The sequence below is a fragment of the Staurois parvus genome, unplaced genomic scaffold (genome assembly GCF_062004578.1).
Source record: "Staurois parvus isolate SC_StPar_1 unplaced genomic scaffold, SC_StPar_1.0 ptg000525l, whole genome shotgun sequence".
NCBI lineage: Eukaryota > Metazoa > Chordata > Amphibia > Anura > Ranidae > Staurois > Staurois parvus.
In genome coordinates, this window is record NW_028318321.1 from 9,782,887 (window position 1) to 9,808,863 (window position 25,977).

The window sequence follows — 25,977 nt, forward strand, 5'->3', positions numbered from 1 at the left end:
GAGAAATGGACCACGATAGGTAAAATTACCCTTCAATAGGAAGCACTGCAGTAATTGGAGAATATGCAAAATTCAATAACCATGGTAACCAATCAGATTTTATCTTTCAGTGCCCTAAACTCTAAAGATGGTCACTGATGTTTTTTTCACTGCTTTGCTAAATAAGAATGAACGTCCTCAAAGTCTTCACACTTTTTATAGTAGGCACTATAACAGTAAAACATGTAATTCATTGTTTAAGATCATGTAGCAGTGTCCTGTCACATCAGTTTGTACATACAGTACTCTTTAAGAATTTGTCTTACCTACAACTGAGAACACAGCAGTTACTGAGTCAGGCACTGCTCCAGAAGGTGCTGGGATGAATATGGTCTCAGAAGAGAGATTAGCTGTGTACACAATGCAAGAACAATCATTAAGCCAACAATTACTTGCATAAAGCCAATTGCCAGGCAGATATAAAAGCAATCATTGGCAAGGTACCACAGTACCACTGGCAATAGTTGCTGTATCTGCCTGTGCCATAGCACCATGCTGACCTTCTAACACTGCCAGCATCTTGATAATAGGAGAAAGTAAAGGGATTATGCGATTTTATCCTTCATTATCAATCACAAGCTAGGAGGGTCCTCGATCTGGATGTGCTTTCTGACAGGAGTGCCTAGATTGTAAATCTGGCTGAAAAGAATTCCACATTTTTCATCAGGAAAAATATTTGCATAATTTGTAACACTCTTCGCAGGACACTACAGTAAAAAATCCCCACTGTGCCCACATTTTGGTTAAGTCATAAATTACTGGATGCAGAGTAGGGCTGTGGTGTCCTATGGAGTTCTCTCAGTATAATGCTGTAGAGTACATTCCAAGTTAGAAGGAGAGCCCTGTCACATAAATTGTCAAATTTGAGTTACAGATTTCCATATCCTGGCACTTTTTCCAGTTAAATAAAATAAATGGGACTTCATTTCCTTCAAAGTCCTGAAAAATTTGAAGTGCAAAACACATTTGTAAAGTAAATATAGGGGTCTATCAAGGCAGGTAAACAAGAAAGGGCAACCATAGGGTCATGCTGAGGCAGGCCAACAAGATAAGGGGAACCGTTAGGGTCTTAGTGAGGCAGACCAACAAGGTAAGGCAACCATTAAGGGTACACTGAGGCAGGTCAGAATGATAGGGCAACCATTAGGATCATATTGAGGCAGGCAAAAAAGATATACCATTAAAATTATACTGAGGCAGGCCAACAAGATGGGTAAACCATTAGGATCATACTGAGGCAAGGCAACAAGATAGGGCAACCATTAGGTCATACTGAGGCAGGCTAACAAGATAGGTCAACCATTAAGATCATACTGAGGCAAACCAAAAAGATAGGCAACCATTAGGGTCATACTGAGGCAGGCACACAAGATAAGTTAATCATTAGGGTCATAGTGAGGCAGGCCAAGAAGATAGGTTAATCATTAGGGTCATAGTGAAGCTTGCCCATGAGGTAAGACAACCATTAGGGTCATACTGAGGCAGCCCAGCAAGATAGGTTAATCATTAGGGTCATAGTGAGGCTTGCCCATGAGGTAAGACAACCATTAGGGTCATACTGAGGCAGTCCAACAAGATAGGTTAATCAGTAGGGTCATAGTGAGGCAGGCCCACGAGGTAAGACAACCATTAGGGTTATACTCAGGCAGTCCAACAAGATAGGTTAATCAGTAGGGTCATAGTGAGGCTTGCCCACGAGGTAAGACAACCATTAGGGTCATACTGAGGCAGTCCAACAAGATAGGTTAATCAGTAGGGTCATAGTGAGGCAGGCCCACGAGGTAAGACAAGCATTAGGGTCATACTCAGGCAGTCCAACAAGATAGGTTAATCATTAGGGTCATAGTGAAACAGGCCCACTAGGTAAGACAACCATTAAGGATATACTGAGGTAGGCCAACAAGATAGAGGAACCATAAGGAGTATATTGAGACAGGCCAACAAGAAAGGGCAATCATTAGGGTCATTCAGAGACAGGGCAAAAATTAGGGGTATACTGAGGCAGGACAGTAAGATAGGGCAACCATTAAAGCAGAACTGATGGTAAAATATTTTTAATAACGTAAGAGAGGGTCATAACTCCTGTCAGTATTTTTGCCATCTGTGTCAAAGGGAGGTAATACATGGTTTTCACCAGGGTACCCAAAGCTAATGTCCCCACTGGAAGATTTCCATTCCATTACTATTCTGGCGATAGCACAACATTTGCGATTTTCTATTATTTTCACTTTTGATGATGAAAAGAACAAATAGGGAGGGTGGGGCAGGACAGGTAGCAGCAAAACCTGAGAGGAGTTCTAATCCATCTCCATCTCTATCCAAAGAGAAAAAAAATGCCTTTAGTTAAGGCATGGACAATGAGTAAATGCGCTAAGGTAGACCTAAGGGAACTGCATGTGGTGCAATATCAACCAGGGACATACTATTAGCAACAGGGGTACAAGGGAATAATCTACATGTCTCTGCATGTACTCTGTCTTAAATACAGCTCAATAGGCAGCAAATCAATATCTCTTAAACTAAAATAATTTACAGATAAATATATTCTTCTTTTTTAACCAAGCAATAACATTCAAATATTACGTTGTGTAAGCAGAACACATTAGAATCCATTGTTTGCACATATTTGCCATTACAGTAATATACATTGTCTCAGTATGGATCTGTCCAAGGTGCTGGACACTTTAGCACTTTATTAGGAAGGAAAAATCCCTATCATTAAAATGTAATACTGTACCTTCACCACATAGAATGGAATTGTGTGACTTCTCCACTGGCACACCCTCTGCCTGCACAATATGAATAAATATTTTGTTAATAAAGAATGGTTTCAGATTTATAAACACTTCAGCCTATTTTTAATTTCTGCATAGCCTTACTTAGTTGAAGTGACACTAAACAATACCCTCGATGTCCCTATTCTTCAAAAATAGTCTATGCACATCTACTACTTAATGGCCCTGTAACCACTTTTTTCATAATGTTGTTTCTTAGGCTGCTTTCACACTGAGAAGTTTTTCAAGCGTTTTTGCATTAAAAAAAAAAATGCCTGAAAAGCTCTAGAAAACTGTTTCCCTGTAGTATGTGAATGTATATGGTGTAAAAACTCCAGATTGCAGCACCTTTGGGGCATGTTTGGGGAGTTAAAAAAAAGTCCCAAACAATCAATGGGACGCCTGAAAAGTGCCTTAAAAATGCTTCAAAAACACCTCTGAGGAGCATTTTTGAAGCAGTTTTTAAGTCACGTGTCCTTTAAAAATGCCCAGAAAGCATGGTAAAAACACGGTAAAAAATGTGTTTTTGCGGTGGATCAGTGTGAAAGTAGCCTTACTGTGTTTTTCTGCATCCTTGTAACGTCGTCTATGATCACCCGAGCCTCTCCTTTTCCCTCTCACTTCTGCAAGAGAGGGTTTCTACATTCCTACATACGGTGGGACAATGGAGAATGAACATAGCCACACTCCAACAGGAAGTCAAATCACAGCAGCAAAAAAACCCCAAAACAATAAATTGTAGATTTGAAGGAGGCTGGGAGCAATAGAAAGACTTTTTTGAGTTACGAATACGTACTTGAACATTTTTTAAACCAATTGACCAATTAGTTTAGTGTCACTTTAAATATCAAATAAAGTTAATTTTTTTAATGCATCAGCTGTATTAACATAGATTTCTTCTATTGGAGGGTCAGAAAGCTGATACTACAAAACAGGGGTGGACTAACAACTCATGGGGCCCCTGGGCAATAGGGAATCATGGGCCCCCTGTGTCCTTGCCCAAACTCAAAAAAGCCTATGAAAAAGGTACCAGGGGCATCTCATGGGGCCCCCTACTGACCCCGGGCCCTCGGGCAGTGCCCGAGTTTCCAAATGGTCAGTCCGCCCCTGCTACAAAAGTCTAAAACATAGCAGCATAATCTGTGAAGATGAAACAGACGCTACACATGTCTAGGACAAAGTAAGGCAGAAACAGCTTTTATTTTAAACTGTTTGGTGTATATCACTAAGAGTCACCTTAATCATCACGGTCTTCACGACGGTATCAGAAGTTCCAGTGTCTGGGACGATTGGCTGCTCTCCATCGCACTGTTCCAATGTAGGAATGGCTTGTACATTGACCACAATTTCTGCAGAACCTTGACAGATCAAATCAATTGTTTTACAGCCAATCCAGAGCCAATCCTCTCCTGCTGCCATATTTACAGTACTTTGTATGGCTATAGCTGATATCCCTTTGAAGTTAAAGTTGGACTCCAATAGCTAAATATATAGTTAAAATACCGTGAACTGGCTTCTCTGTCAAAGAATTTGCAATTCTGTGTAGCCACTTTTATGATTCATACGCCTCGGCTAGAGAGCACAGCCAGGAATGTGATACCACTGTTAGCATTAAAGTGATATCAAAGGTTGTTTTGTTTTTTTTTGTTAAAATAAAACAGAGGTTATACTTACCTGCTCTGTGCAACGTTATTGCACAGAGCAGTCCAGATCCTCCTCCTTGGCAGTCGCTTGCTGGTGCTGTCCACTCCTTCCTCCTTTGGATGCCTCCTTTGCAATCTGGGTGCTATAGAGCCACCTGTGCATGTGTGCTCCCAAGCTGAGCCATGTGTGTCCATAGATATATACAACACTGGTAAGCCCCACCTCCCTTCTCTCCTCACAGGAGTTTAACTGACAGCAGCAGGAGCCTATGGCTCACTCTGCACTCAGTATCCCCTGGAGTGGTGACAGGAGTCAGGTAAGTGTTCAGGGATGGGGGTGGGTAGGACAAATAGTGGGACATTTTTTTACCTTATTGCAGAGAATGCATTATGGCAAAAAAAAACTGATTTTGGAACCACTCTAAGGGCTCGTTCACACTTGGCTGTTTTACCAACGCTTGCCAAATGCCCCTATAGCGTTTGGCAAGCGTTGGTCCGGTGTTTGCAGAGCTTTTTTAACGCTTCACAAACGCCGCATGCGCGGTTTAGCGGTAGTTGCTAGGTGTTTGCCGAGCATTAAAAACGCCCCGCAAACGCCTATAATGAAGTTTCAATAGTGTTACCGCTCCGCAAACGCCGGCCGGGCGTTTGCGGAGTGGCACCATAGGCTAGAATAGGAGGCTTTAACACCTCCTGACTCGATCAGAGGCGTCCATTTTGCCACGACGCTACCGCTCCCATTAGAACAGCACCATGTGCTGCAATGTGCAGAATTGGCAGAGGCGTTTGGGAAGCGGTAATTTTTTTAGCAACATTTCAGGGAAATGTAAAAACTCTAAGCCTAGGTTCACACTATGAATCACATATGAATTGCATTGGAACCGCACAACACTCCTGTACAATTCACATATGATTCTGTGTGGTGAGATTTGAGCCCATTCATTTTGAATGGCTAAAACTGCACCGCATCTGCACCAAAATAGCGTATGCAGAAATTTTGGGAACGCAATGTAACTGGATCGCATGGTTGTTTTGTACCATGCAATCCAGTGCAGAAAAACACACTGCATTTTCGACCTACATTTGGGGTGCTGTTAAGATTGCACTGGCACCCCCTGCAGATTGCAAGGGCAGTGCGATTTGAAAGCAGTGTGGGAACTGTTCATAGATTGCAGGGTTTCCCGCACTGCATTCTAGTGTAAACTGAGGATAAATGTGCTCATCCCTACACAGGACCAGTCCTTAAATACAAAGTCACAATGAAGAATGATACTTAGGTTCCAGTTGTGTTCATTGGAGGATATTTACCCATTTGCAGAGCTTGTGCTTCCCAGGATAGCACTAGAGTCTTTTCGGGGTACAGACACTGAGGGGTGGTGCATGTAGAACATTCATTCACCTTTAGCTCAGGAAGATTCTGGAGACTGACTTTTACCTGCAGGTGGGGTTAAAGGGTTCTTTTAGTGTCACCAAGTTTTTCAGAATGATTGCAAAAAAATCTTCACTAAAGATAGTACTGTATGTCCTGTAGATGCACACTTGCAAAAGCATTTTTGAAGCTTTTGATTTGCATCAGCAATTGGGTTGCATTGGCAGGTTATACTATATGATCTCTGTTGTGAATGTCAACACAATAAACACAGCACCTCAAAAGAACATGCAACCTTCCCTTCCAGTGTTTAGCAAAAGACATGCAAATTAGGGTTGGATTTTCCATGAATTAACAATAGAAACTAATTTTTGTAAAGTGACTGCACAGTACAATGCTGGAGGCTTGGTGCAGGATATATAGGTATGGGGCTTTCAGCAGCAAAAAGAAAGTCAAGTTTTCCAACAAGCATCCCACCCAAAATATCGCCTATTGCTATCATTTATCATCACCGTACCTAACACTCAATCTCTCTGTCCCTCAAACCTTAACACTACACCCCCTAAAATTAGCACTTAACACTTAGGGGTCTATTAATGAAACATTCATTGGAAGAATGCCACACACATTCATGCATGTTGCACAAATTTTGGCAGTAATTTCTTTAAAAAAGTAATTCATATAATCAGGGCCGTGGACAAGGGGGTACCACCAGTCCTCCTCTATGGGGCCCAGGCCAGCAGGGGGGCCCAGGCAGCTGGGTGAATCAGATGTGGGCAGGGAAGGTGATCGGCACGGCAGGGGGCAATTACTGGATCTGATCCCCTGTATGGTTCTCTCTGCAGCAGCTGAAAGCTGGCTTTTTCTCTCACTTTATCTGCTGCAGAGAGAGCCATACAGGGGATCGGTTCCAGTAATTGCCTCCCATCAACACCCATGACCCTCCCCATGTACCATACATTTTCCCCTTCTGCCAAGGCCCCCCAGCAGTGCTAACGGCCCTCCTCCTCTCCTTTCCACCGGCAGCTGCAAGCACACAACAGGATCCCTCAGGATGGAGAGTGGGGGAAGGGTCCTGTATATATGTCACATTTACCAGCCTCCTTTCTTTAATGACCTCAGTGAGTGATCAGTACCTATCACGCACTGTGTTCATTCATAACTGAAGCATGGTAAGCATTTTTTTTCTTTTTTTGGGGGGGGGGCCTGTCAGGTTGGCTGTATGGGGGCCCCATGGTTTCTAACAGCAGCCCTGCCTATAATTGTCAGTCCTATCAAAAGGCCAAAATTCAGTATTTCAGTTTTCTGAAATCTCTATGAGAAAATATACCACACTTTAACCACTAGATGAAGCTGACGATTATAGAAATTAATCTTTGAGAGAAATTACAGCCAAAATGTGAGCAGCATGTACAAATGTGAGTGGCATTCATCCAACAAATGTTTTATAAATAGATTCATTATAGTTGTTTTTTAGCTAAAAAATAAAACAATTGAATTAAAATAAATAGCCCAGACAGAGAGGGGTTTATTTACTAAAGCTGGAGAGTCCAAAATCAGACTCACTTCTGCATAGAAACCAATCAGCTTCCAGGTTTCATTGCCAAAGCTTCATTGAACAAGCTGAGGTTAGAAGCTGATTGGTTTCTATGCAGAAGGGAGTCTGATTTTGGACTCTCCAGCTTTAGTAAATAAACCCCAGAGTGTCTGTGTGTCTGTAAAGCAGCTGTGTCTGCATCCAATGAGGGCTAGTTCAAACCAGAACACGTGCATATGAGCGCTAGCTTTTTTGTGTGTCCGGCAATTCAGTTCAATGAGCTGCCAAACGCACGATAATACGCAAAAAGTAGGGTAGGTGGTACCATGCTGTTTGGTGGCCGCAAACACACGGCGTTTGCTAGATGTGTTTGGGGTGCCATTAAGAGTTAATGGCACCCACTTTCATCCAGCCAGGGCAGCGTGTTCCCATGCAGTGTGGGAAATGTACACAAAAATGCATCTTTCCAACACTGCATTCTGGTGTGAATGGACCCTTACATGGGCTGCCTGCACACAGCCCCAGGAGGCTCCATCTACATAAACAAACCCCTCATACAAGCTGTACAGGGCTCAGCACCCATGTGAACAAGGCCTAAGGCTCCTTTTTCTGGTGTGTTAGCTTTGTGAATTGAATTTTGATACGACCAGTGCCCTATGTCCAGTGTCTGACTATCTCTGACTATTAAAAAGACGTGAACATTTAAGTGTACTTACCATCATTGGCTTAGTTAGGTAGTTGAATACAGAAGCTTTGACTGAGAATATCTCTTCTCGGACTACAGAATAGGGATGAGTTATGACTACAAAGAAAGGCTGGAAGGCTCGCAAGGAGGTGGTATTGGCAATACCCAGGCCTTTATCTCCCATACAAAATGCTGTGGCTTTCCACTCAGTAATGGAATCAGGAACTTGGACTTTTATATCAGCCTGACCAGATGTTCTGATATGAAATGATAACAAAGAGAGAGCAAACTAATGTTTAATAGAGGCAAAAGACATGATCTGGTGCACTGAATGGCCCTCCAAATACATACACTAGGATATAGTGGTTTTTTCCATTAGATCTGTTTTTTTTTTTTACAAGAATATTTATTGGGTTTTAACGAGTTAAAACAATAGCAAAATGGTGAGGCGGTTATGACATCAATGTTACATCATTTCTAATCAAAGATATAATGGTACGGCAAATAAAAATAAAATGACCTTAGCATGATGGTAGCAATTAGAAAAAGGCATTGATACAATACTAAGGTATCGAGGTTGGGTTGGTTAGTAGCGAAGAAAGTAGTATGAAAAAGTGGTAGATAAGAAGTTTGTGTGTAGATAGGGTAAAAGTAATAGCTAGTGACAATTATGTAATCCAGGTTTGTTTTCATGTCGTGGATTGTCAGTAAATGATGTGGAATAGTAAGGTGTACGTATATGTCATCTGATGCCCACCAATAATAAGTCCAAAAGAAGAGAAAGAGGGGGAATTGTCAAGGAGTTTGGGGGTTGGGAGTAGGGGAAGATGATAAAGGGGAAGTAAAGTAGGAAAAGAGATGATAGGAGAGGGGGGAGAGCGTGAACAGACTTGGTAATCAGCGTTGAGGAGAATGTGGGAGAATGTTAATAAGATGGTGTGGCAGCTGGATTCAAGGAACATAAAGAAGTAGAAAGAAAGAATTTTACCCGGGGGGCCTAAGTAGACTGGAGAGAGATGAAAGACTGAGGGGGAAGCATAACAGGGAGAGGAAAATCCGTGAGTAGTAGTGAGTAGTAAGTAACTGGTGGCCAGCAAGTAGTAATCACCAGTCAATAACTATGGGTTCCACCATGCATAATGTATAGAGAGTGCCACCCTCCAAATGCCTGATGTGAGTCTGCGTTGCGGTGATAATGTCAAGCGTGTATATAAGCCTAAGTCAAGGAGTAAATAAATAAGTAAATAACTAAATAAGTAAAGGGTCAAGATGAAGTTGAGGTGAGGAAGAAAAGGGAGTATATGGCAGAAGAGGAGAAGATCAGTGACAATAAATAGATCTGTTTTTTAACCAGCAGATGGAACTTAATGGGCACAGGGGGCCAAACAGCATGAAAAAGGAGTATGTTTATGTGGCCAGGAGGCATCAGGGAGTGACAGGTGTTTGTGTACAATTGCATGTACAAATCAATGACAGGCTGCAACTGTACACATATTACTGCACAGCCAGAGGTTTGCATGTGCATAGTGACAGATCAGAAACCCTGGGCACAACCTGTCTGTACGGGTGACTGTACGCAAACAAATTTCACCCCCAGCTGCATATAAACACTAATTTGCATGCTGTATGGCACTCAGCATCCATAGTTTACTTGTTACATAGTTAGTCTGGACAAAAAAAGACAAAAGTAAAAGTTATAATCCTACACCCACAGTTGATCCAGAGGAAGGCAAAAAACCCCAGCAAAGCATGATCCAATTTGGTCCTGCAGGGGAAAAAATTCCTTCCTGATCCCCCGAGAGGCAATAGGATATTCCCTGGATCAACTTTACCTATAAATGTTAGTATCCAGTTATATTCTGTGTATCCAAGAAAGAATCCAGGACTTTTTTAAAGTAATCCACCGAGCTGGCCAGAACCAACTCTTGAGGGAGTCTATTCCATATTTTCACAGCTCTCACTGTGAAGAAAATTTTCCATATTTGGAGATTAAATCTCTTTTCCTCCATACATAAAGAGTACCCCCTTGTCCTCTGTGATGACCTCAGAGTGAATGACTCTACACCGAGTTCACTATATGAACCACTGATGTATTTATACATGTTGATCATATCCCCCCTTAATCTCTTCTTCTCAAGAGAGAATAAATTCAGTTCCTCTAATCTTTCCTGATAGCGGAGCTCCTCCATGCCTCCTATTAGTTTGGTTGCCCTTCTCTGTACTTTCTCCAGTTCCCCAATGTTCTTTTTGTGAATTGGTGCCGAAACTGAACTACATATTCCAGATGAGGTCTTACTAATGATTTGTACCGGGGTAATATGATATCTCTCTCCCTGGAGTCTATACCTCACCTAATACAAGAGAGGATTTTGCTCGCTTTAGAAACCGCAGCTTGGCATTGCATGCCATTATTAAGCTTATGATTTACCAGAACTCCCAGATCCTTCTCCACCATTGATTCCCCCAGTTGTACTCCCCCTAGTATGTATGATGCATGCATATTCTTAACCGCCAAGTGCATAACCTTACATTTATCAACATTAAACCTCATTTGCCACATAGTTGCCCAATTAAACAATTCATTGAGGTTGGCTTGTAAATTGGAGACATCCTGTAAGGACGTTATTCCACTGCACAGCTTGGTGTCATCTGCAAAGACTGAAACAGTATTTTTAATCCCAGACCCTATATCGTTTATAAGTATATTAAAAAGTAATGATCCCAACACTAAACCTTGAGGTACATCACTGACAACCCTAGAACATTCAGAGTATGAATCATTAACCACTACTCTTTGAATATGATCTTTTAGCCAGTTTTCTATCCATTTACATACAGATTTTTCCAAGCCTGTAGACTTTACCTTACACATTAGCTGTGTGTGGGGAACTGTGCCAAACACTTTTGCAAAATCCAAGTATACCACGTCCACCGCCACCCCTTTGTCAAAAGTTTTGCTCACCCCCTCATAAAAAAAAATCAGATTTGTTTGACAACTTCTGTCTTTAATGAATCCATGCTGTCTGTTGCTTAAAATATTTTTTCCAGCAAGAACTCATCTACAGTATATATATGATTTTGCATTTCCGGGTAGGGGGTGTGTGTGCAAACTGTGCGCACGACCTACCCGCCTTGCCATTTGCGGCCGGTGATTACTCGCCGGCACCCAGTGATTACCAAGGATCTCCGACGGGGAGGAGGACTGTTTTGTTTGCTAACAGTTCTCCTCCCTGTCAGCTCAAGCACACTGCTGCCATCCAAAGCAGTGTGCTTACAGTGAAGCACACAGACACCACCCCCCAGTAACACACTCCCTGCACTCAGTTAACCCTTTGATCGCCCCTCATGTTAACCCCTTCCTCCCCAGTGCCATTAGTACAGTGTCAGTGCTTTTTTTTTAGCACTGATCACTGTATTGGTGTCACTGGGGATGTCAGTGACACCAAGTCAGTTCCCCCCAGTGTCAGAATGTCTGCCACAGTCCCGCTAATCGCTGCCGTTACTAGTAAAAATAAAAATCCCACTATATATATACCGCCATTTGTAAACTCTATAACTTTCACGTAAACCAATTAATTTACATGTATTGGGATTTTTTTTAGCAAAGACATGTAACAGAATACATTTTGGCCTAAATTTATGACGAAATTTGATTTTTTAAAATTTTTTTTACTGGACATGTTTAATAGCAAAAAGTAAAAAATATTGTTTTCTCATAATTGTTGCTTTTTTTTTTATAGTGCAAAAATAAAAAACGCACAGGTGATCAAATACCACCAAAAGAAAGTTCAATTCGGGGGAACAAAAGGACATAAATTTCATTTGGCTGCAGCTTTGCATGACTGCGCAATTGTCAGTTAAAGTAACGCAGCACCGTAATGCAAGAAATGGCCTGGTCAGGAAGGGGGTAAATCCTCAGGTGGGCAAATGGTTAACTGTACAAACGTTCAAAAAAAGTCAGTAAAAATAACCAAAGGTGCTCAGCTTAAAATGCTTGTAAAGGGAAGACATTTATTTTACCTTAAGGCAATCTCTGCATTAAGGTAAAAAATGTCCCAGTATTTGTATTGCCCCTCGCACCCAACCCAAATACTTACCTGAGTGCTCTTTCAATCCAGTGCTGTTGCCATGTATAGCGACTTTCCCCTCTCTCCCTGCATTCACAGGATAAAGAGGCAACAGTAGGAGCCATTAGATCCTGCTGCTGTCATTCAAATCCTCTGAGGAGGGAGCAGGGGGCAGGACCGAGCAACACTGTGTGTGTGTCTATGGATGCACACAGCCTGGCTCATGAGCAAACCTAGCAGTTTTCTAGGGTGGTGCACACAGTAGAGGAGTAACCTAGAGCACCAGTGGGGCAGTGTTGGACCCCAGAAGAGGAGGATTGGGGCTGCTCTCTGTAATACCATTGCACAGAGCATGTTTGTTATTAAAAAAATATATTTTAGCCTTCGCAACTGTTTTAAGTGTAAAAGTAGCCTAATGGAATTACATTTAAAGATAGGTTCACACTGCTGTGAACCGTTTTCCAGTGCAATTGTGTACTGGAATGTGGATACAACTTAGATGTGGTATGTATATTCTATGGGGCCAAAATCGCGCTGGAATCGCACCAAAGAAGTACAGCAACCTTTTCCAAAATCATGCCATGCTGAGTTGCATTGATGTGAACAGGCACCACTGTAGACATTATGATTTCCATTATCATGCATTTCCATGCGACTTATCTGATTGCACTAGTGTAAACAGAGCTTAAGTTTACTAAAACCCTGTCAAAAAATTGCCAATTGATTTAATAAAATCCTTGTTTTACCCTTTATTTCATCATTTGTTACATCTAAGTGCTGCTGATCTTTTGCAGCCATGTCCTAACTACATGCCCTCCAGGATTGCTGCATGACATTTCTCAGGGTGGATTTCCTGATGGTGACAACAGTGCTACATGCCTGCATAATGTGTGTTAAAAAGGCCACTTGAAGTCTACGTTGTTAACCTATATGACAGGGTGATAATGTATAAGCAATTGTAGCCCCCTTCTAGGTAGCTAGGGGGAACTAGACTCCAATGGTTAGATAGAAGCTGAGTAGCAGCCCAGGTGTAATAGAAAGAGTGGGGTCAAATTGTAGTCAGAACTGAGAGGCTCTGCATACCAGCCCTCTGGAAATTTTCCCCTGCTCTAGATCTTTGGAGAAAAGTCTAGAAGCAGTGGGCAGATCTGAGGAGTGGCTGACCTGGACTCTTGAAAGATCCTGGACAATCCTCAACAAGAGGGCTGGGACAACCTTTGATAGTTTCTGAGCCTGCTTAGCAGGAGGAGAGTTCTGGGTGGAAGATGGAGGAGTGAGGCTGAGGTGCAGGAGCCTGGGATGAGGCCCAGGGATGGGGCCTGCCTTACGGAGAGTTGCGAACAGGAGGAAAGCTTAGAACTTCACTGGCCCCTGAGGAGTGAACCACCTGGCAGCAGGGAAGGAGTGGCCCAGCTGGAAAGCCTGGTAGCAGCCGCCAACTCATTTTCAGCCCAAAAGAAGGGCTAATTGAGTACTCCTTCACCCCCTGGGCCAGAAAGGTGAGAGAGCATTTGGGTGGGAAACCTGACTCACTCAATATCCGGGACTGGTAACCCTTTCAGTGACATATATACTGAATTGCCTTATTTAGATAGCTAGCCAGAGTTAGGGCAATGTTATGCTTTTTGTTGTCTTTCTTTCCCAGGACGGCTGTCTTTCCTGCTGGGTGCCCTGGAATGCCCGTGCTTTGTGCTCAGGAGCCATTTTTATTTTGCTTACCACCCAGTGATGACAATGCTGTCTTTTTAGAGGGGTGTGTGTGTGTGTGTGTGTGTGTGTGTGTGTAATGTAGCGCCCTCCTAGGTAGCTAGCGGGAGCTAGACTCCATTGATGAGTTAGGGGCTGAATAGCAGCCCAGGTGTAATAGCCAGAGTGGGGTCAAATCTTTGGAGAAAGGTCTAGAGGTAGTGGGTGGGTCTGAGGAGTGGCTGGCTTGGACTCTTGAAGGATCCTGGCCAATTTTCAACAGGAGGCTTGGAAAGGGGCTGGCAAATTTTCAGAGTTTCTGAGCCTGCTCAGCAGGAAGAGAGTTCGGGTGGAAGATGGAGGAGTAAGGCTGAGGTGCAGGAGCCTGGGAGGAGGCCCAGGGATTGGGCCTGCCTTCCGGAGAGTTACAGACAGGTAGAAAGCTAGGAACTTCACTGACCTCTGGAGAGAGGCCCACTTGGTAGCAGGGAAGGAGAGGCCCAGCTGGAAGGCCTGGTAGCAGCCACTGACCAATTTGCAGCCCAAGAGAAAGGCTAAGTGAGTACTCCTACACCCCCTGGGCCAGAAAGGGGAGAGAGCATTTGGGTGGGAAACCTGACTCGCTCCATACCTAGGACTGTTAACCCTTTCAGTGACAGCCACTGGCTCCCCTGTCCAGGGATTCCTCCAGGCAACCAGATAGAGGCACTTCTGGGGTCTGGGGTGGTATTACTGGAGACACTAGCTCGTTCTCCCAGAAAAGGATTTTTGTGTAAAGACGTGTACATATAGTAGTTCAGGAAGTTGTCCTCAGTTTCTCGGTTCCATTGGGCATCCTGTACACCCTTAACACCATCAAAGTTTAAATCCCCCTAATAAAACTTCAAAACAAGTTCAAGGACTGGTTACTGACCCCTGAGTCTGTGTAGAAATGCATGTTGCCTGGCTGTGCAGAACCATAGGGGTACCCAAATTATTCAGCAACTCTTAAGGGGGTAGTGCTACACAATACTGAGGTATAAGGACAGTTTCTTTTGCCTTTATAACAGAAATTGTCTGAACAAATACATTCATGGAAGAATCACCAGATATTAATGTATTGTACTTATTGTGTAATGTATTAATTTAAAGCTTGAGATTTGAAAACAAACAAATACATAAACATATGATAACCTCTACTGGATTGTAAAGATGGGTTTACATGTACTTTAAATAGTAGCCAGGAAGTAACAGTAAGGGGTCTGAAAGAAGGCCATGCTAGGTTCATTAAAATTAACTTACCCAACTGTGACCAATTCCCACAGCAAGGTTTTAGGAAACCTCTTTTGAATCCTCTTATTCATCTCAGCAGCACTGATGGAAGGGTGAATCAGTTGCATATCAGGCTCTTCTACAATGGCATAGTTAGGAACATTTGAACTGTAAGGTTCTGAAAGAGTAGAGCATTTATTTCATAACGATTAACCTGATCATTTGCACCTGCATTTCCCAATGCTACTGCTTACACAGGCCATACACGGGTCGAATTCTGAAAGAATTTTCTTTAGAAAATCAGACATTTTGTGCATTTTGTAATCCGATGGTGCCGCCATTGATTTGGAAATACGCCCAACCAAGCCTTCAATTTCACCTCATGTTGTTAAAGAAAAGAATTTTTATGGCTTTAAATCTTCTTTTCTTTCCAGGTCATAGCTTATGCTCAGTTCTTTTTCAATTATATTTCTATCACGATTCTCCCATCATTGATTAGAAATTCTTTTGTTTTTCAAAAAATTTCCAACATGCCTGATCACTTAAATTCAATGACTGCATGAAAATCGGCTGTTGCTGCGGCCCACTAATGGTGCAAAATTCTAATGAAAATTCTTAGATACGATTGTCGAAAGAAAATTATTTTGCAATTCAACCCATGTATGGCCTGCATTAGTTCTCCTTACAGTGGTTCCAAAGACTTATGTTTTTTTTTTTACCTTAATACAGAATGAATACCTGAAATACCTGAATGCATTAACTTCTGTTAATAGGTTCTCCCCAGCCCCCTTGTGCTCTCTCCACTCTCTCTTCTAACAGGACAGAGAAGCAACAATGGGAGCCATTGGCTCCTGCTGCTGTCAATCAAATCATGTGATGGGGGAGAGGGGCGGGCAGGGCCGAGCTCTGCTGTCTTTGTTTGGGGACGCAGATGGCGTGGCTCTTGATTGAGCCCACATAAGTGCACCCAGAGCAAGTGGCTTCTTATGGGGGCATTTGGCAAAGAGGAAGAGACAGGAGGAGTGCCATTAGGGGACCCCAGAAGAGGAGGATTGGGGCTGCTCTGTGCAAAATCATTGCAAAGAGGAGGTAAGTATAACACGTTTATTATGTCCAAAAAAAAATAACATTTACAATCACTTTAAGGGCTCATTTATAACCACATTCTTTATCACTACCCAACCACTCCCCCTTAAGCTGCAAAAGCAGTGGACGGAGTCTACACTTGCCATGGCTACAGTGCTTGGTTTTACTGTTTGCTGCCCTATCAGCACTACCTCCCATTGAAAGCGACTCATTCAAGGGAATAGGGCTGCGCTGCAACTGCCCCACAACCCTATGCAATGCACACTACATATCACCTCCTCACTACCTGTCATACACCTCTTAAAATCTATCTGACCGTGGATCACTTTTCACTTTTTAGAGGAGCGACAGTGACAGCTACACATGTTAACTAGGCCTTACACATATGTTGAAGTACATTCAGCACCTGGGAAGACGTTTTGGCTAGTATTTCACCAAGAACTGTGAAGGTTACTGTGCCTTCAGCACCTGTTTAAGACTGCACTGAATGTCCCCATATTTAATGTCTGTGTGAACAAAGGTTTAGGGACATCTAACAGATGATGAAAGCAAAAATGCCTTTCAAAGTGCTGTCTGAGAGAGCCACAATGGGAGCCACCATGATGGGGAACTCTTCAATGGCAACAGGAACAGAAATACAATTTTGTGTTATTTTTTATTTTTATTTTTAGAATAGGGAAGGATGGAAACAAGGTCTGGTAAAACAGTTGTCAGCAGGACAGGAAGCGAGGGTAAATCTCTCTAATTGAGCCTTGGATTACAGTAAAAGGCTAAAAAGCATTTCCAATCCTTCTCTACTCTATCCAAAATGAGGACTACATTTTTGGTTTGACATACTGTACACTTTAGGGTCTGTGTCAATGGGCTTTGGGCTTCTGTTGATAGCATCAGTTTGGCAACAGTTTAAGATGCTTCTGAGATCATTCAGAATTTATTTACAGGTGCGTATGACCTGCAGGTGACCACCTTCTTCTAAGCAAAGTCAATACAACCATGTACTATAGACACTAAGAGGTGGGAAGATACCTGCTCATCTTTGTATAGTGTGTGCTGCTGCTGAGTGTCTTTTACGGGGTATGTCACTTTTTTGCTTAATTGTATCTTTTTCCTTTTAAATTACTGCACAGGATGCATTTAGAAGACACAAAAAACTGCATGGAAAAAATGAGCCAGCATTTGCCAACAGTGCATATTTTAGAGTGATGTATTAAGTGTAGCACTGGTAGCAGATCCCCCATTTAGACTAGTACAGAAACTAGAGATGAGCGAAGTATTCAAAAATTCGATTCGACTGATTTGGCGAATTCGTAGAAAAATTTCGATTCGAGTCGAATATATTCGCTGTGAATTTAACTTAAAAAAGGGTGTTTCTAGGCTTCAGAGAGACTTAATATTAGTGCTGAACACTGTACCTTTAATTTAAATGCCCTTGGAGTCTGCTGGGGAAGAGAAATAATACTGTCAGGCAGTATGACATGCAGATGAGTGCCGTCGATCTTAGAATCACCGCACACTTCACTCATTTGGCCAGTCACGGGGCCAAAACCAGAGTGTGGAGCCACAGTGTGGCGGTGGAGGCAGCAGCAATGGGAGGCCATACAGCACCCTATGACAAAAATGGAAACCACCAGCAGTGTGAGGAGACCTGAAAGTGGCACATGGCAGAGTGTGGCGATAGAGACAGCAGCAATGGGAGGCCGTACAGGGACCCATGACACACTCTGGACCTGGCAGCAGCATGAGGAGGCGGTACAGGGGCCCATGGCAGATTACGGGCCTGGCAGCAGCATGAGGAGTCGGTACGGGGGCCCATGGCAGATTACAGGCCTGGCAGCAGCAATGGGAGGCCGTACAGGGACCCATGACACAATCTGGACGTGGCAGCAGCATGGGGAGGCGGTACAGGGGCCCATGACAGATTACGGGCCTGGCAGCAGCATTTGGAGTCGGTACGGGGGCCCATGACACACTCTGGACCTGGCAGCAGCATGAGGAGGCGGTACAGGGGCGCATGACAGATTACGAGCCTGGCAGCAGCAACTTGGACAGGAGGACGTTCAGTTTCTGCACCGTCTGGTGCGTGCTCGCAAACTGTTGTCTCTTGGAAACGGATTCCAAGAAAGACTGCTGACGGAATCCGTGAAGAGGAGTAGCAGGAGAAGGAGCATCTGAACGAGCGGAATATGCCAACAAGCGACAACAGGGGCCCATGGCAGATTAGGGGCCTGGCAGCAGCTATGGGAGGCCCGTAATCTGCCAGCACCCTATGACAAAAAATGGAACCCACCAGCAGTGTGAGGAGACCTGAAAGTGGCACATGGCAGAGTGTGGCGATGGAGACAGCAGCAATGGGAGGCCGTACAGGGACCCATGACACACTCTGGACCTGGCAGCAGCATGAGGAGGCGGTATATAGGGGCCTATGGCAGATTAGGGGCCTGGCAGCAGCTATGGGAGGCCCGTAATCTGCCAGCACCCTATGTCAAAAAATTCTACACACCAGCAGTGTGTGAGGAGACCTGAAAGTGGCACATGGCAGAGTGTGGCGATGGAGACAGCAGCAATGGGAGGCCGTACAGGGACCCATGAGAGACTCTGGACCTGGCAGCAGCATGAGGAGGCGGTATATAGGGGCCTATGGCAGATTAGGGGCCTGGCAGCAGCTATGGGAGGCCCGTAATCTGCCAGCACCCTATGTCAAAAAATTCTACACACCAGCAGTGTGTGAGGAGACCTGAAAGTGGCACATGGCAGAGTGTGGCGATGGAGACAGCAGCAATGGGAGGCCGTACAGGGACCCATGACAGACTCTGGACCTGGCAGCAGCATGAGGAGGCGGTATATAGGGGCCCATGGCAGATTAGGGGCCTGGCAGCAGCAATGGGAGGCCCGTAATCTGCCAGCACCCTATGTCAAAAAATTCTACACACCAGCAGTGTGAGGAGACCTGAAAGTGGCACATGGCAGAGTGTGGCGATGGAGACAGCAGCAATGGGAGGCCGTACAGGGACCCATGAGAGACTCTGGACCTGGCAGCAGCATGAGGAGGCGGTATATAGGGGCCTATGGCAGATTAGGGGCCTGGCAGCAGCTATGGGAGGCCCGTAATCTGCCAGCACCCTATGTCAAAAAATTCTACACACCAGCAGTGTGTGAGGAGACCTGAAAGTGGCACATGGCAGAGTGTGGCGATGGAGACAGCAGCAATGGGAGGCCGTACAGGGACCCATGAGAGACTCTGGACCTGGCAGCAGCATGAGGAAGCGGTATATAGGGGCCTATGGCAGATTAGGGGCCTGGCAGCAGCTATGGGAGGCCCATAATCTGCCAGCACCCTATGTCAAAAAATTCTACACACCAGCAGTGTGTGAGGAGACCTGAAAGTGGCACATGGCAGAGTGTGGCGATGGAGACAGCAGCAATGGGAGGCCGTACAGGGACCCATGACAGACTCTGGACCTGGCAGCAGCATGAGGAGGCGGTATATAGGGGCCTATGGCAGATTAGGGGCCTGGCAGCAGCTATGGGAGGCCCATAATCTGCCAGCACCCTATGTCAAAAAATTCTACACACCAGCAGTGTGTGAGGAGACCTGAAAGTGGCACATGGCAGAGTGTGGCGATGGAGACAGCAGCAATGGGAGGCCGTACAGGGACCCATGACAGACTCTGGACCTGGCAGCAGCATGAGGAGGCGGTATATAGGGGCCTATGGCAGATTAGGGGCCTGGCAGCAGCTATGGGAGGCCCGTAATCTGCCAGCACCCTATGTCAAAAAATTCTACACACCAGCAGTGTGTGAGGAGACCTGAAAGTGGCACATGGCAGAGTGTGGCGATGGAGACAGCAGCAATGGGAGGCCGTACAGGGACCCATGAGAGACTCTGGACCTGGCAGCAGCATGAGGAAGCGGTATATAGGGGCCTATGGCAGATTAGGGGCCTGGCAGCAGCTATGGGAGGCCCGTAATCTGCCAGCACCCTATGTCAAAAAATTCTACACACCAGCAGTGTGTGAGGAGACCTGAAAGTGGCACATGGCAGAGTGTGGCGATGGAGACAGCAGCAATGGGAGGCCGTACAGGGACCCATGACAGACTCTGGACCTGGCAGCAGCATGAGGAAGCGGTATATAGGGGCCTATGGCAGATTAGGGGCCTGGCAGCAGCAATGGGAGGCCCATAATCTGCCAGCACACTATGTCAAAAAATTCTACACACCAGCAGTGTGTGAGGAGACCTGAAAGTGGCACATGGCAGAGTGTGGCGATGGAGACAGCAGCAATGGGAGGCCGTACAGGGACCCATGACAGACTCTGGACCTGGCAGCAGCATGAGGAGGCGGTATATAGGGGCCTATGGCAGATTAGGGGCCTGGCAGCAGCTATGGGAGGCCCATAATCTGCCAGCACCCTATGTCAAAAAATTCTACACACCAGCAGTGTGTGAGGAGACCTGAAAGTGGCACATGGCAGAGTGTGGCGATGGAGACAGCAGCAATGGGAGGCCGTACAGGGACCCATGACAGACTCTGGACCTGGCAGCAGCATGAGGAGGCGGTATATAGGGGCCTATGGCAGATTAGGGGCCTGGCAGCAGCTATGGGAGGCCCATAATCTGCCAGCACCCTATGTCAAAAAATTCTACACACCAGCAGTGTGTGAGGAGACCTGAAAGTGGCACATGGCAGAGTGTGGCGATGGAGACAGCAGCAATGGGAGGCCGTACAGGGACCCATGACAGACTCTGGACCTGGCAGCAGCATGAGGAAGCGGTATATAGGGGCCTATGGCAGATTAGGGGCCTGGCAGCAGCTATAGGAGGCCCATAAACTGCCAGCACCCTATGTCAAAAAATTCTACACACCAGCAGTGTGTGAGGAGACCTGAAAGTGGCACATGGCAGAGTGTGGCGATGGAGACAGCAGCAATGGGAGGCCGTACAGGGACCCATGACAGACTCTGGACCTGGCAGCAGCATGAGGAGGCGGTATATAGGGGCCTGTGGCAGATTAGGGGCCTGGCAGCAGCTATGGGAGGCCCATAATCTGCCAGCACCCTATGTCAAAAAATTCTACACAGCAGCAGTGTGTGAGGAGACCTGAAAGTGGCACATGGCAGAGTGTGGCGATGGAGACAGCAGCAATGGGAGGCCGTACAGGGACCCATGACAGACTCTGGACCTGGCAGCAGCATGAGGAAGCGGTATATAGGGGCCTATGGCAGATTAGGGGCCTGGCAGCAGCTATAGGAGGCCCATAAACTGCCAGCACCCTATGTCAAAAAATTCTACACACCAGCAGTGTGTGAGGAGACCTGAAAGTGGCACATGGCAGAGTGTGGCGATGGAGACAGCAGCAATGGGAGGCCGTACAGGGACCCATGACAGACTCTGGACCTGGCAGCAGCATGAGGAGGCGGTATATAGGGGCCTGTGGCAGATTAGGGGCCTGGCAGCAGCTATGGGAGGCCCATAATCTGCCAGCACCCTATGTCAAAAAATTCTACACACCAGCAGTGTGTGAGGAGACCTGAAAGTGGCACATGGCAGAGTGTGGCGATGGAGACAGCAGCAATGGGAGGCCGTACAGGGACCCATGACAGACTCTGGACCTGGCAGCAGCATGAGGAGGCGGTATATAGGGGCCTATGGCAGATTAGGGGCCTGGCAGCAGCTATGGGAGGCCCTTAATCTGCCAGCACCCTATGTCAAAAAATTCTACACACCAGCAGTGTGAGGAGACCTGAAAGTGGCACATGGCAGAGTGTGGCGATGGAGACAGCAGCAATGGGAGGCCGTACAGGGACCCATGACAGACTCTGGACCTGGCAGCAGCATGAGGAGGCGGTATATAGGGGCCTATGGCAGATTAGGGGCCTGGCAGCAGCTATGGGAGGCCCTTAATCTGCCAGCACCCTATGTCAAAAAATTCTACACACCAGCAGTGTGTGAGGAGACCTGAAAGTGGCACATGGCAGAGTGTGGCGATGGAGACAGCAGCAATGGGAGGCCGTACAGGGACCCATGACAGACTCTGGACCTGGCAGCAGCATGAGGAGGCGGTATATAGGGGCCTATGGCAGATTAGGGGCCTGGCAGCAGCTATGGGAGGCCCTTAATCTGCCAGCACCCTATGTCAAAAAATTCTACACACCAGCAGTGTGAGGAGACCTGAAAGTGGCACATGGCAGAGTGTGGCGATGGAGACAGCAGCAATGGGAGGCCGTACAGGGACCCATGACAGACTCTGGACCTGGCAGCAGCATGAGGAGGCGGTATATAGGGGCCTATGGCAGATTAGGGGCCTGGCAGCAGCTATGGGAGGCCCTTAATCTGCCAGCACCCTATGTCAAAAAATTCTACACACCAGCAGTGTGAGGAGACCTGAAAGTGGCACATGGCAGAGTGTGGCGATGGAGACAGCAGCAATGGGAGGCCGTACAGGGACCCATGAGAGACTCTGGACCTGGCAGCAGCATGAGGAGGCGGTATATAGGGGTCTATGGCAGATTAGGGGCCTGGCAGCAGCTATGGGAGGCCCGTAATCTGCCAGCACCCTATGTCAAAAAATTCTACACACCAGCAGTGTGTGAGGAGACCTGAAAGTGGCACATGGCAGAGTGTGGCGATGGAGACAGCAGCAATGGGAGGCCGTACAGGGACCCATGAGAGACTCTGGACCTGGCAGCAGCATGAGGAAGCGGTATATAGGGGCCTATGGCAGATTAGGGGCCTGGCAGCAGCAATGGGAGGCCCATAATCTGCCAGCACCCTATGTCAAAAAATTCTACACACCAGCAGTGTGTGAGGAGACCTGAAAGTGGCACATGGCAGAGTGTGGCGATGGAGACAGCAGCAATGGGAGGCCGTACAGGGACCCATGACAGACTCTGGACCTGGCAGCAGCATGAGGAGGCGGTATATAGGGGCCTATGGCAGATTAGGGGCCTGGCAGCAGCTATGGGAGGCCCATAATCTGCCAGCACCCTATGTCAAAAAATTCTACACACCAGCAGTGTGTGAGGAGACCTGAAAGTGGCACATGGCAGAGTGTGGCGATGGAGACAGCAGCAATGGGAGGCCGTACAGGGACCCATGACAGACTCTGGACCTGGCAGCAGCATGAGGAAGCGGTATATAGGGGCCTATGGCAGATTAGGGGCCTGGCAGCAGCTATAGGAGGCCCATAAACTGCCAGCACCCTATGTCAAAAAATTCTACACACCAGCAGTGTGTGAGGAGACCTGAAAGTGGCACATGGCAGAGTGTGGCGATGGAGACAGCAGCAATGGGAGGCCGTACAGGGACCCATGACAGACTCTGGACCTGGCAGCAGCATGAGGAGGCGGTATATAGGGGCCTGTGGCAGATTAGGGGCCTGGCAGCAGCTATGGGAGGCCCATAATCTGCCAGCACCCTATGTCAAAAAATTCTACACACCAGCAGTGTGTGAGGAGACCTGAAAGTGGCACATGGCAGAGTGTGGCGATGGAGACAGCAGCAATGGGAGGCCGTACAGGGACCCATGACAGACTCTGGACCTGGCAGCAGCATGAGGAAGCGGTATATAGGGGCCTATGGCAGATTAGGGGCCTGGCAGCAGCTATAGGAGGCCCATAAACTGCCAGCACCCTATGTCAAAAAATTCTACACACCAGCAGTGTGTGAGGAGACCTGAAAGTGGCACATGGCAGAGTGTGGCGATGGAGACAGCAGCAATGGGAGGCCGTACAGGGACCCATGACAGACTCTGGACCTGGCAGCAGCATGAGGAGGCGGTATATAGGGGCCTATGGCAGATTAGGGGCCTGGCAGCAGCTATGGGAGGCCCGTAATCTGCCAGCACCCTATGTCAAAAAATTCTACACACCAGCAGTGTGTGAGGAGACCTGAAAGTGGCACATGGCAGAGTGTGGCGATGGAGACAGCAGCAATGGGAGGCCGTACAGGGACCCATGAGAGACTCTGGACCTGGCAGCAGCATGAGGAAGCGGTATATAGGGGCCTATGGCAGATTAGGGGCCTGGCAGCAGCTATGGGAGGCCCATAATCTGCCAGCACCCTATGTCAAAAAATTCTACACACCAGCAGTGTGTGAGGAGACCTGAAAGTGGCACATGGCAGAGTGTGGCGATGGAGACAGCAGCAATGGGAGGCCGTACAGGGACCCATGAGAGACTCTGGACCTGGCAGCAGCATGAGGAAGCGGTATATAGGGGCCTATGGCAGATTAGGGGCCTGGCAGCAGCAATGGGAGGCCCATAATCTGCCAGCACCCTATGTCAAAAAATTCTACACACCAGCAGTGTGTGAGGAGACCTGAAAGTGGCACATGGCAGAGTGTGGCGATGGAGACAGCAGCAATGGGAGGCCGTACAGGGACCCATGACAGACTCTGGACCTGGCAGCAGCATGAGGAGGCGGTATATAGGGGCCTATGGCAGATTAGGGGCCTGGCAGCAGCTATGGGAGGCCCATAATCTGCCAGCACCCTATGTCAAAAAATTCTACACACCAGCAGTGTGTGAGGAGACCTGAAAGTGGCACATGGCAGAGTGTGGCGATGGAGACAGCAGCAATGGGAGGCCGTACAGGGACCCATGACAGACTCTGGACCTGGCAGCAGCATGAGGAAGCAGTATATAGGGGCCTATGGCAGATTAGGGGCCTGGCAGCAGCAATGGGAGGCCCATAATCTGCCAGCACCCTATGTCAAAAAATTCTACACACCAGCAGTGTGTGAGGAGACCTGAAAGTGGCACATGGCAGAGTGTGGCGATGGAGACAGCAGCAATGGGAGGCCGTACAGGGACCCATGAGAGACTCTGGACCTGGCAGCAGCATGAGGAAGCGGTATATAGGGGCCTATGGCAGATTAGGGGCCTGGCAGCAGCAATGGGAGGCCCATAATCTGCCAGCACCCTATGTCAAAAAATTCTACACACCAGCAGTGTGTGAGGAGACCTGAAAGTGGCACATGGCAGAGTGTGGCGATGGAGACAGCAGCAATGGGAGGCCGTACAGGGACCCATGACAGACTCTGGACCTGGCAGCAGCATGAGGAGGCGGTATATAGGGGCCTATGGCAGATTAGGGGCCTGGCAGCAGCTATGGGAGGCCCATAATCTGCCAGCACCCTATGTCAAAAAATTCTACACACCAGCAGTGTGTGAGGAGACCTGAAAGTGGCACATGGCAGAGTGTGGCGATGGAGACAGCAGCAATGGGAGGCCGTACAGGGACCCATGACAGACTCTGGACCTGGCAGCAGCATGAGGAGGCGGTATATAGGGGCCTGTGGCAGATTAGGGGCCTGGCAGCAGCTATAGGAGGCCCATAATCTGCCAGCACCCTATGTCAAAAAATTCTACACACCAGCAGTGTGTGAGGAGACCTCAAAGTGGCACATGTTTGAGGCATGATTCATGGCGGATTTAGTCAGTTGTGTCAGGAACTGGTGGTTTGAAATCCAGACTAATCCACGCCTGATTCATTTTCACAAACGTCAGTCTCTCCACACTTTGGGTGGACAGTCGTGTCCTCCGCGGAGTTACAATACCTCCTGCCGCACTAAACACGCGCTCCGATGCCACGCTACTGGCCGGGCATGACAGCCTTTCAAGGGCAAATTCAGCTAGTTGGGGCCAAAGGTCAAGTTTCGTTGCCCAGTAGTCAAGGGGATTGTCTACCTCGGTTGGCAGGGTGCTGTCCAAGTAGGCCCAAGCCTGTTGTTTGAGGTCCTGCTCCAGGTCCACCTGATGCTGCTGCTGCTGCTGCGGCTGGTTAGTAGTTTCCTCACTGCGCTGGTGAAGAAAGCTACTCATCATCGACTGCAGACTGAGG

General features: G+C 46.9%; 1 protein-coding gene across 1 annotated transcript in view; it reads right to left on the minus strand.

The window, feature by feature from the left end:
- Nucleotides 1-25,977, minus strand: part of LOC149451734 (alpha-2-macroglobulin-like protein 1) — a 151,645-nt gene that overhangs the window by 73,913 nt on the left and 51,755 nt on the right. Inside the window, exons 18-23 of the mRNA XM_089690325.1 lie at nucleotides 15,082-15,229; nucleotides 8,079-8,304; nucleotides 5,765-5,891; nucleotides 4,050-4,171; nucleotides 2,777-2,828; nucleotides 306-389 (exon numbers count right to left, since the gene is read on the minus strand). Of these exons, the coding sequence (XP_089546451.1) occupies nucleotides 306-389; nucleotides 2,777-2,828; nucleotides 4,050-4,171; nucleotides 5,765-5,891; nucleotides 8,079-8,304; nucleotides 15,082-15,229 (759 nt within the window). The remainder of the gene's footprint in view (nucleotides 1-305; nucleotides 390-2,776; nucleotides 2,829-4,049; nucleotides 4,172-5,764; nucleotides 5,892-8,078; nucleotides 8,305-15,081; nucleotides 15,230-25,977) is intronic.